The sequence below is a fragment of the Mytilus edulis genome, chromosome 1 (genome assembly GCF_963676685.1).
Source record: "Mytilus edulis chromosome 1, xbMytEdul2.2, whole genome shotgun sequence".
NCBI classification, from domain to species: Eukaryota; Metazoa; Mollusca; class Bivalvia; order Mytilida; family Mytilidae; genus Mytilus; species Mytilus edulis.
The window spans coordinates 54639614-54651660 of record NC_092344.1 but is presented as its reverse complement, the minus strand read 5'-3'; the positions used below and the strand labels follow the sequence as shown (position 1 = coordinate 54651660).

Here is a 12047-nt window from a genome sequence, read left to right as displayed (position 1 = left end):
AACACTTAAGTAATTTCCATCACCATACCCTGATTAAATCTAGATTTTAGTAAAGAGGAGGACATTAAATTACATTAAATTACAATGAACTATCTACCCTATAAATCATATCTAAATTCATGGAGCATAAAAAGTTGATTCAAGTTTTACAACTGTAATACTGGGTATTAATATATAATTAAATATTGCAAGGGTTACAAGTAAACCATAGTTCTTCCTTGATGGTTATGTTATATTGAATACTTCAAAACATTATAAAGGTTTTTTTTAGCAATAAAAATTTTACATTTATTTAAATTTAAGACAACACTATGTGCTTATCTATCCCTTTGAAAACATTTTTTTATAAACATGGAATATGATAACAATGTATTTTTTTTTAAACTTAAATTTATCAAAGATATATGCTTGATGTTATATTTTGTGCTGTAATTTTTTATAAATATCCATTTGTTACTTTTTAGTGATCTTTAGTTTGCAACAAGACTTATAGATTTTTTTTAGGATTCTTTTTTCTTTCTTGAAATTCTGTACAAATTTAATCTTGCCATTGTACAGGATCATGTTTCCTGTAGTTTTTGGATCTGTGTCATCCTGTGTGATCATAAACGATTAGTGAACTTCAACTGTTAACAAGTGTGCAAATCAAAAGATAATCAGACAAGGTTAAAATAAAAAATAACAGATAAATGATAGATAAAACTACACAGAAAAAGAAAAGTTGAGCAACATGAGTAGGCTCCACACAATAACAATAAACAGTGTGAACTTAAGTGTTGGTACTAAATATGTGTGAACTAGGAGACATAGACATATAACTATTATCTGTGAGGTGATCAATCTTTACCTCTACCTCTCTTCAGTCCTCCAGTAGCATCTTTAGTTTGTAATTCTTTCTGCTCATCACTTCTTTTTTCTCCATCGCTGGTATTAACTGTTACGGTTGATTTAATCTCCTCGCTTGCTTTAAACATCTTGTTGTAAAATACTTTGAAAAATACATCAGAGTTTTTGTCTTTTAGCAACCTGTTGTAAACAGATCTCTGAAATGAAGATTGAAGCTGAATCATGAAAACATTCAAATCATATGCATTTTCTTTTATGTTTAAAACAATATACTGGTAGGGTCTTAATCTTATCAGCTCATTTTTTTTTTTTATGTGTTTTTAAATAAGGATGAAAAAAAAAACCAAATTTACAATGCTTTAAACAAATCAGTAACTTTGTATGGAAAGAAAATATTTATACCTAGTGATTTGAAAGTCACAGATTGGCATTTATAAAATAAGTATGAATATTATTGTAAGTCAGCAGATCAGCAATTTAAAAGTCAATTAATTTGAAAGTGAAGAAATAAAGGAAATACATTAGTATTTAGTTAACTCCAGGTTGGCATTTACTAAAATCCAAACAGAGCTACTATAATGTAAAAAATCATTCTAGTGTTGACCTGTCCATCAACATATAAGAGCTATTACATTGATTGGTTTTACAAATAATGGCTGACTACTGAACCTGCAGACTTATCAAGCTGACTTGAATACATTCCAGTGCTAATTTCATCACCAACTTATAAAAGCTTGATAGATTTTGGTTTCAACAGATTTTGCCTATGAAATATTTCGAAAGTTAAGGTTTATGTACCCTTCTGTAGCCATTTTTGTACGAATTTTTCAAACCTCAATTGTATCAAAACTAAAGATATAATAAATAATAGAGATAGGCCATTTAGTACATGTTCCAAGGGGAAACTTGATGCAAAGCATTATTTTTTACTGTTTCATTGCATTTGATAGAAAAAAAGGACTTTGTGGCAAATAAATCAAGATTTTCAAAGAAAATGAAAGTAATACAACTATTGTTAGCTATTTCTGTTACAGTACTGTCAGTTGTTTAAAATGATGCGGTGAATCAAACATAACAAAAGTGTACACACTGAAATGTCCTACCATGATTGATTTTTATTGACAGTTATAAAGATAAAGTTTTCACTACAAAAATCAAATAAAATTAACATTATCAGATGAACCCTGCCAATCTGACATGTGTGAACCTTACAATCATCCCATACATTAAACATAGAGGAACTATTACTTAGAAGATCCAAGAAAGTAACAGAACCATGAAAACTTAACACAGACAAATAAACCATGAAAATAAAGACAAAGTCAAATGATATATATAAGTCAGACAGACATGTACAAGTTACAATCATTCTACGTACCAAATATAGTTGACCTATTGCTTATAATAAGATATAGTTGACCTATTACTTATAGTTAAGTTTCTAAGAAACAGACCTAACATGGAAAACTTTAACATTGACCAATGTATCTTTCGTCCCTCTTTTATACAAATAGTTTATACCCTTGATATCAGATTTTAATCCCTATGTCTGAAAGTTGCAGACGACACAAAAATGAACAAGTTTGAGACAGGATACAAGTTCAGTCAACCCTGTATTAAGGAGTCAATTATGAGAAATATCAAAGAGAAAAATTAATATTCCATCATCTACCTTGACTGGGATTGCAGCAATTTATTAAATATTAATATTGGAGTGACATAAAAAAAAAATGACAGATTGCTGTTTGTAAACTTGCAGAAAATATTCTGTCCTATCATGCAATATGGGATGCGTGGTTGCATGGATGTTTTATTATAACAAGATTTACAACACATGGCATTCTTGACCTTGAAATTCATTTAAAAGAAACCAATTCTCATCTGTTTCTACACAGAAATAGCTGTCACTCACAGCATGTATTCAGAGGATTTATTAAAGGTGAAGCAATATGGCAAATTAGAAACACAAGTGACAATAACAAATTAATAAACAATCTAACTAATTTCAAAGTGAAATTATTAGATAGGGGTTATGATATTGTGGAAATAGATGATAGTATTACTGATGCTTTATCAATTGACTGTACTGAATTACTACAACAAAACAAATCAAAAGAAAAACTCAAAAGAAAAACGAAATATTCCATTAGGCCACACCAATTTAATTTCTTGTTCTACGGATTTTTGGACTAAAAAATTTGGGGCGAGTGAGCGATTTGAAAATTTTAATAAAAAAATTAGTGTTGTCAAATCGTACACTTTTGCCTGACCGGTTACTCGTATAATCGTTCGACCGATTAACCGGTTAACCCGGTAGTTTAAGTTAATGTTTGAAGGCCTTATCAATAGTACCCTACACATCGATATAAAAAGATGTGGTATGAGTGTCAATGTGACTACATTCCATCCAAGTCATACATTTACGTTTTTATAATGCGATGAATTGAAGTTTGGCCTTTGGTTTTATAAGGCTTGTCTGTGAAGATTCCTGTCCAAGTTTGACTTTTAATAATTAAATACACGATATCAACTATGGCGTTTGTACTAACTTCAAATTGAAAAATAAAAAAGCGTCTTTATCGCATAGAATTGAATATGTCTGAAACCGATGATTCTTCCATTTTGTCTTGTTGTCTCCGAAAATAATGTGCGGTGTTTCAATTAAAATTGATTAATCCTGATATTTTTACGATCAAGTTTACATTGGTTTGCTTTTTACAGTTTTTGAGTTAGCATTTAGTTTAAAGTATGACAAAGACTTGCACGATGGAGATTGCACATTCAGATGTAGCTCTACACAATATAATATCAAAAATGAAATAATGAAGTAAATCTTAAAATTTAATCGTATTACTGATTAAAAATTACTGTTAAAAAAACATGAAACTAATTATGTTTCCTTAAGATCTTGCCCCGAGCTAAGAGACAAGTTCTAATTAATTTTATATTTTAGATTAACAATACCAATCAATATATATATTGGACAATTGATCCGTCAAATTAATTACAACGACGACAATTTTTAAAGAAAACACAAATATTTAATGACTTCAATACAAATTTTTATCAAATCTATTAAAATTGAAAAAAAGTGAGGTGAACCGGTTAGCGTTTTTGGTATGCGGTATTCGGTCGTTTGAACGGTTAACCGTTGACAACACTTAAAAAAAATATTTTATTTGCAAATTTTTGAGGCGAAGCTTGAAAAGTAAAGGCGAGCGATTATAATTGTTTTTTGTAAACATAAAATAGTAGGTTTTGACAATATTAAGACTTGATTTATTACTTGTACTTTGACATTTCTTTAATTTCTGAAGTTTTTTTCCCCTGTTCACCAAGAAATAATTAAATCTGGTTTATGTATGTGTGACTGACAATGAGACAATTCTCCATCCAAGTCATAATCAGTTTGGGGGCAACCCCTTAATGTTATAAATATCCCTTTTACATGTTTTATGAGGGATCAATATAAGTTATAATATATTTGTTTGTACAAAAGGGCTCATATTTTCTCAAAGAACTATATATCTATCTGGTATTAAATGGTCAAAACATGTCCAAGAATTTTGTAATATTCCTGGACTTTACCAATGTTAAATTAACACATTTACTTTAACAGTTAATATCATTCAAAATAAGTCATGTAAGTGGACCCTTTTAGAAAAAAGTTGTTTAAAATATGATGTAACTCTCCTCTCTTTGAGTACAAAATTCTAAGTTTTCAAAGGTTTTGTATAGAAGTATTTCTATTTTCTTTTCTACATCAGTAAAATGACCCCTTTTCTGAGAGAAGGTTGTTCTCAACCTGATAATAACAAACACAGGTCAAAGTACAGCCTTTTACACAGGGCTTTCATACAGACCAAACAGCAAGCTATAAAGGACCCCAAAATTATTAGGGTACACAATTCGAACAGGAAAACCAACGATCTAATTTATATATCCAAACGGGAAAATACCAATGAACAACATCAACAACGATAACTACTGAACGACAGGCCCCTAAATCAATCAGGACAGGTGCATAAACATGCAGCGGCTATGGATAGTTTTGTTTCGCCAGCATACAATATAATTGCAGTTGAAGGCAAATCCTTCAGAAGTTCTTTGTACTTTATTCTAACAACGAACATTTTTTGATAGGGAATATAAGTAAGGGGGAAAGAAACCAATTTTTTGTTCTTTACAGGTATTTCCGCTGTTATAAATTTATATCGGACACTCCCACTTTGGATACATAGGTTTCATGCTGAAACAAATATTCTCATAGATATTTACACAGTGTGGTGGGGTGCTTTTATGTTTAAAATCGTGACGGTGCGGGAAATGGACATGATTACATTTCTGGATGCGGGAAGCGGGAATATAAAAAAAATAAAAAAATACTGTTTTGAAAAAAATAGGTGCGGGCGGGTCTGTCGAACAAGGAATCAAATTGGTGTGGCCTTAGTTTTAATAACCAAATATAATCCATATATACGTAAAATAAAGAAACGTATAATGAAACACTGGCATCATCATTTAATACAGTTTGACGAAGATTGTGTACAAATATTCAATACCACACCAATAGTTGCGTATAGCAAACATAAAAGTAGTGGAGATATGCTTAGTAGAATAAAGTTCTTTAATGACTTTAACATCAAATTGATAGTTGGACCCCTGATGATGGCATATCTGTCATAATAACTAGATCTATTGAAGAAGAATTAAAATATATCTCTATGTACATGAATAGTTTTCATATTTGATTATTTCAAATAAAGCATCTTAAAATGACCATCTAAAGCTTAACTGCCGAAACACTAAAATGGTGTAGGGTCCTATCATGCAAATTTAGTATAAGGGATGCGTGGTTGCATGGGTGTTTTATTATAACAAAACACTATGTTGTAATATTCTTGGAGAGAAAAGTTGGTGAACCTGTTTTCAGACAGTGATTGCTGAAAGGTGAATGTCAATGCAGTTTGACTGTTACTGCAACAATTCAAAATGGCGATGTGAACCAGTGATCTTCAAACAAAATGATCTAGTGTAGGAATAGTTAGAACTAACCTGAATAACTGGGTTACCACCTTCCAACAATGCAATGCCAAGTTCCACGGTTTCCTGAAATATTTTGCTGTTAGTTTCTTTCATTATCAAATCAACAATCAAATCTGCTGCTCCTTCTTTGGCTAAATGGCACTGAAAAAAAAAGAGTATAAGATCATTTTAATGTGAGCTCTAGTTATATTTGATATGTGCCTGTCCCAAGTCAGAAGCCTGTAGTTCAGTGGTTGAAAGAAAAATGTCCTTTAGAAAAGTAGGAACAATTCTGTATCTACATCTTTGTCTTTTTAGTGACCAGATGGTCCCCAAAGCCTATAATTTACAGGTAATAAACTTTATCTATTTGTCTAAATCTTCCTACCTGAATATCATAAAGACTCATTCTTTCTCTACCAAACATGCTGGATCTTGAATTGTTATCAGCACCAGATCTTCCAGACAAAGCCAGTTTATTTCCACCATCTCTTTGTCCCCTCATTGGTGCCTTTTCATAATACTTTGTCAACAGACATTGCCTTAGAGCCTCTCCCTGTTACAACAATTAAAACAAAACCTAGATGAAGTTATTTTGAGACATTGATGTAAATATATGTTAAGCTATTACTGTTACTGCTACGACCTCAATTAGAAACGATTTAAGGTGGTACCCAACACTTTAGCTAAAATTAATTTGGGTCGTTTAATTTTCTTAAAATTTTGACACAGTATTTACAAAAATATAAAAATTTAAAAAATTTGAACCAACCGTTTTATCAGAAAAATTACACTGGTTATATAGCAGTTTGACAAACACTTATTTTGATCATCGAGAAGCTTAATATTCACTTAACAACACAACGTAATTAAAACGTTTAGCTGATTTTACAGAGTTATCTCCCTGTAGTGTTAGGTACCACCTTAAGTATATTAAAAAAACATTTAAGGATGATCCAAATGTTCAAAGTATGAGTTCAATAATATAATATGTTTATATTGTACTGATAAAACATATTATATACTGCTATGGAAGTTAGTCTTTATGAATTCAAATGAGAAACATATTTAAAGCAACCCAAATACAGACAAATTAGTTAAAAGGGGAAACATAATAAATGATGATTCACAAAAAAGGTTTGTAAAAAATAGACATAATCAGGCGCGTAGCTCCCTAACACTCAGTTGGGTGCACATCGATTCGGCATGCAAAAAAAAAAATTGCAAAATAAAAATTTATAGATTGAATGCCAAAGAAAACACCAATGTTGTCACTTTTTTAATTGATGAAATATCATTAAATAACAGCATTTGGTTTCAAAATAAAAGTTTTATTGGAGATTATGACAAAATCGGACAGTAACTTGTATCTTTTACAAGATTTGAATTTGTAATACTCAGTCTAAGACATGTAGTTTTTGGAGCACATTTTACAGTGTACGGTTCATCAGTTTGGAATGAGATGTACCAATCGGCATTAGAATGATCAGAACCCTATGATATCGTTGAATATATGCCGAGGCGATGTGGTCGACAGACTACCAGAGCCAATCACCCTGCAAACACGCCAAAACAGTCTCATTATTTTTTGCGTTCATAGACCATATGATAAGGGAACTGGAGAGTGGAGTCGCGTCTAGTATTATCAGAAAATCTCTTCTTTGCGCTGTATCTGCTTCATCGTGTTGTAAGAATTATAACAAACAAACAAATCTCAACATTGTCTGAGACAGTACGAAACTGACCTGGCATGTAATTTTGACGAATTCAATTGGGAGGTCCCTCGATGCCGAACACGTACGCTGCATGGTTTATAACATCTCGCGAGTGCTACCATGGAGATCTATCAGTGTACTACGTATGTTGAAAACAAATGTACGATCAACAATGAACAACGACAGTTACTAGCATTTCTGCATATTCATCTGGATTTCAGTGTGAATATTGACAATTAAAGTAATAGAGAAGTTTTTTCTGCCTAGACCCGAAGAGCAGATTTTGGACAATTTTGAGTAAATTCTGTATCACAAATATGTGTTGTTTATGTATTACTCTATTCAGAAGATTTATTAATAGTTTTACATTCATAAATTTTTTATAAGTCCTGTCTACATATAGCTTCTCTTTTAACCGTCCTATGACCGAAAACCGAAACAAAAAACAAAAAATTCTGCATAAAAGGGTCCCAAATTTTTTTCGCCTCGCTTCTTTCTAGCTACGCCCTGATAATTTTTATATTGCATTCATAATAAAAAAATACAATAATTATACACTGAACTTGATATGCTGTGTTTCATAAAGCACTTAAATAAATCATAATTATCAGTATTTTCCAGTAAAAAGCTAACCTTTTTGACACCCACCCTCCATTAATATCCAGTTGGATTTTTTTCTTCAGTAAATACATAATGGTTTACTATAAAAGATGTTTTGAGAGAATACTGTGAACTAAATATAATAATCTATGAAAAATTGTTCACAATCAACAATTTACACTTTAAGATAATCAGAACTAGTAACATTATCCACAATAATAAATTAATTCCACAACAAAACAATCCTAAACACTTTAACAGGGCCTTTTGGAGCTGATCATTCAAGATCGCCATTCGTAAAAAATAAATGTATACAGGCCCTAACACAGTGTAAGTAATTATGCAATAACATCGGAAAATAGAATGAGATAAATATATATTATCTATGAAAACATGATATAAATAATTAAATTTATTTGAAAAAGATGAAAGATGTGTGTATGTTAAAGTGTGCAAGCCAACAAATTAAATTTAAACTAAAAAGATTTTGTGGAAAATGAAATTAATTAAACAGCCATTATAATAGTGAACATACAATCATATTCTAAAGGTTGCACTTTGTAAATAAAGCTGTTTCTCAAAACACAACTCTTTTGGGGAGATCTTGAATATTCATAGAAAATTAATTTTGTTTACATACTGGTTCCCAGTTATGCTCTCTGTGTTCCATTTCACAGAGACATAACTTGGGAATGTTACCAGTAAATATACATGTGCATATTGTTTACATTGAAATCTGTGGTAACCTTTCTTTCGACGCAGGGGTAGTTAAAAAAATTAGTGTTAGTTTAAACTCTGAGAAGTTGAGGGCATATAAACATTGAAAATATGCAGCACAGCCCTATATTTTGACCTTTGAAAAAAATTGTGGTGCATATAAACTTTCAATTCTAGGATAAGATTTTTTTCAAAACTTCATAGTAAAAGTGGTACAGTTTTAGCCCTAAAAGGAGTTCCTATGGGAAATTGCATTGTCAATATTTACAGAAATGCAACCTAAAACAAGCATGATCTGAAAGTATTCCATGGCAATATAAAGTCCACTACCCGTTAAAATTCAAACATACTGGAACAAAATGCTAACTTGATCTCTATAACTTGTCATGGTGTAAACTTTATAACAAATATCAAATTAAGATCTTCAAACATGACAAAAAAAAGTTTGGAAAACTGATTATTTACATGAAAGTCCAAGTTCCAAAACTCTACACAAAATCATCAGACAGAAACAAAATTCAAACTTGGTCTGTAACTTGTCTAGATAAAACTACATACCAAGTATCAAATCAATATCTGCAAGCATGACAAAGATAGAGGGGAAAACTGATTTTATTTTTTATGTTACAAACTTACAACACATTTTCAATATCAAGGTACCAGAAAAATTAAGGTGCTAACAAAAATGCATGTATTGATGAAGAAAGAATTACAACTGAAATAGTTCAGGTTGAAACCTCAACAGTATATAAAATCTTGGGACTGATTCAAAATTTTACAATTTTTCCTGTTACAGGTAGGAAAAAACCCAATTCTCTGTGTTGGAATTAAAACATTTTATTTTTTGGGGGTTTAATAATGTGTGAAGAGTATTGATATAGATAACTGGAAAAAATCAGAACTGGAAAGAATTGTTATACAAAAAAGAATGAGAGCTTAATTTGAATAGTGCTTGTCAGGATTATGACAGTGGAAAAAATAAAATGCTCTGCAGGGCACAGCTTGATTCGATAGAAGAGGGTGAACTCTGAACAATTGGGGCTAGTATGGACACAACATTCAAGGTTGATACAGCTCTGATTTTGGGTCTAATGAACTTAATTTTTTTTTAATTTACCTATCATGGTCCAATATCCAAAATCTAAAAACATGGATTGATTCCGCATATCAAAGAATCCCAAGAATTCAATTTTTTATGAAATCAAACAAAGTTTAATTTAACCACTTTTGACCTCAATGTAGACTAATTTGATAACAGGGCCCAAAAATCAAAAATCTAAATACATGTTTAGATTCAGCATATCAAAGAACCCCAAGAATTCAATTTTTGTTGAAATCAAACAAAATTAAATTTTGGACCCATTGGACCTTAATGTAGACCAATTTGAAAACTGGACCAAAAATTGAAAATCTAAAAACACATTTAGATTCAGCATATCAAAGAACCCCAATAATTTGAATTTAGATGATATAAAACTCAGTTTAATATTGGACCCTGTTGACCTCAATGTGGACCAATTCAATAAAGGGGCCAAAAATTGAAAAGTCTAAATACATGGTTAGATTAAGCATAAAAAACTCCATATATTTAATTTTTGTTGAAATCAAACAAATTTGAATTTTGGACCTCAATTTGGACCAACTTGAAAACTGGGCCCATGATAAAAAATCTAAATACAGGTTTAGATTCAGCATATCAATGAACCCCAAGAATTCATTTTTTGTTAATATCAAACTTAGTTTAATTTTGGACCCTTTGGACCTTAATGTAGACCAATTTGAAAACGGGACCCAAAAATCAAAATCTAAATACAGTTTGATTTGGCATATCAAAAATCTCAATAATTAAATTTTTGATGATATCAAACAAAGTTTAATTTTGGACCCTTTGGACCTCATGTTGGCCAATTTAAAAACCGGTCCCAAATTCCAAACACCTAATACATGGTTAGATTCAGCATATCAAAGAAACCCCAAGAATTCAAGAATAAAACCCCATTGAAATTGGTCAAGAAATAAGCAATTTATACAAAGTATTAGAAAAGTATTGATTTTGGACCCTTTTTGGTCCCTAATTCATAAACAGTTTGTGCGTTTACCCCAATAATCAATCCCAAACTTCCTTTTTAGTATGGAACCTTGTGGTACAATTTCAGAAAGATCCATACACTTACACACAAGTTATTGTCTGGAAACTAGAAAAATACTTATTTTGACCCATTTTGGACCCCTTGTTCCTAAATTGTTGAGACTGTAACCCCAAAAATGAATCTCAACCTTCCTTTTGTGGTTTCAAATCTTGTGTTTAAATTTCATTCTATTCACTTAAACTAAAGTTCTTGTCTGGAAACTAAGTGTCTTCAAACAACACTGACGACAACAACGACAAAGTGATACCAATATACGACCAATAAATTTTTAATTTTAACCGTCCTATAAAAATCAACAGAATACTCCACAAATAGCACTATTAAATTAACAGCTGCGCCATGAGCAAATATTACACCCATTGCCTTTTCAAAGAATAACATTCCAGTACTCTTAAATGTCATATCAGAAATTTATCAAAAAAAATATAATGGGGCTTAGGTAAATAGTTGTCACTAAAGTTTCATGAAAACTGCTTTAAGCACTTTAATTTTGAGTTATTTTCTGAAAACTGGAAAATCCCTTTCTTTAATGATTTAAACCCCACGACTAGGAAAGGCATTAAAAAAAAAAATATAATCAATTCACCAGTTTCTTTAAATCAGCTTTTTTAATGAGTAACACCCCATAAGTCTGAAACATAAAGTCTTAAATTAATAAAAAATTTGTAAGGGTTCCGCGGAACCCAGTGTCTCGCCTACTTTTGCTGTTAATCACAGGCCCAACAAAAATGAGGAAAAAAATCAATAAAATCATTCCTCTTGATACTATCTTTTGACTGTCATGATTGTAAGAAGCTTCTGTCCAAGTTTGGTAAAAATCCAGGATAGTTTATGAATCTAATAAGTGTTTTAAAAAATTTAACTGCAGACTGTATGTAATGTTAACTGGAAGAAAAACCATTTATAAGTAAAATACGGATACACAGGTACAAAATTTTAACAAAATAGATATTAGCTTTTGATCATAAACAAGCTTCTGTCCAAGTTTGGTACA

General features: G+C 31.0%; 1 protein-coding gene across 27 annotated transcripts in view; it reads right to left on the bottom strand.

Annotated features, from left to right (window-relative positions):
* LOC139514078 (inositol 1,4,5-trisphosphate-gated calcium channel ITPR1-like) overlaps positions 1-12047 on the bottom strand; it is a 269729-nt gene that overhangs the window by 52346 nt on the left and 205336 nt on the right. For all 27 annotated transcript variants that reach the window (XM_071302866.1, XM_071302912.1, XM_071302962.1 and 24 more), the window contains 3 exons: positions 6260-6427; positions 5902-6033; positions 848-1043 (listed from right to left, as the gene is read on the bottom strand). In XM_071302866.1, coding sequence (XP_071158967.1) covers positions 848-1043; positions 5902-6033; positions 6260-6427 — 496 coding nt within the window. The remainder of the gene's footprint in view (positions 1-847; positions 1044-5901; positions 6034-6259; positions 6428-12047) is intronic.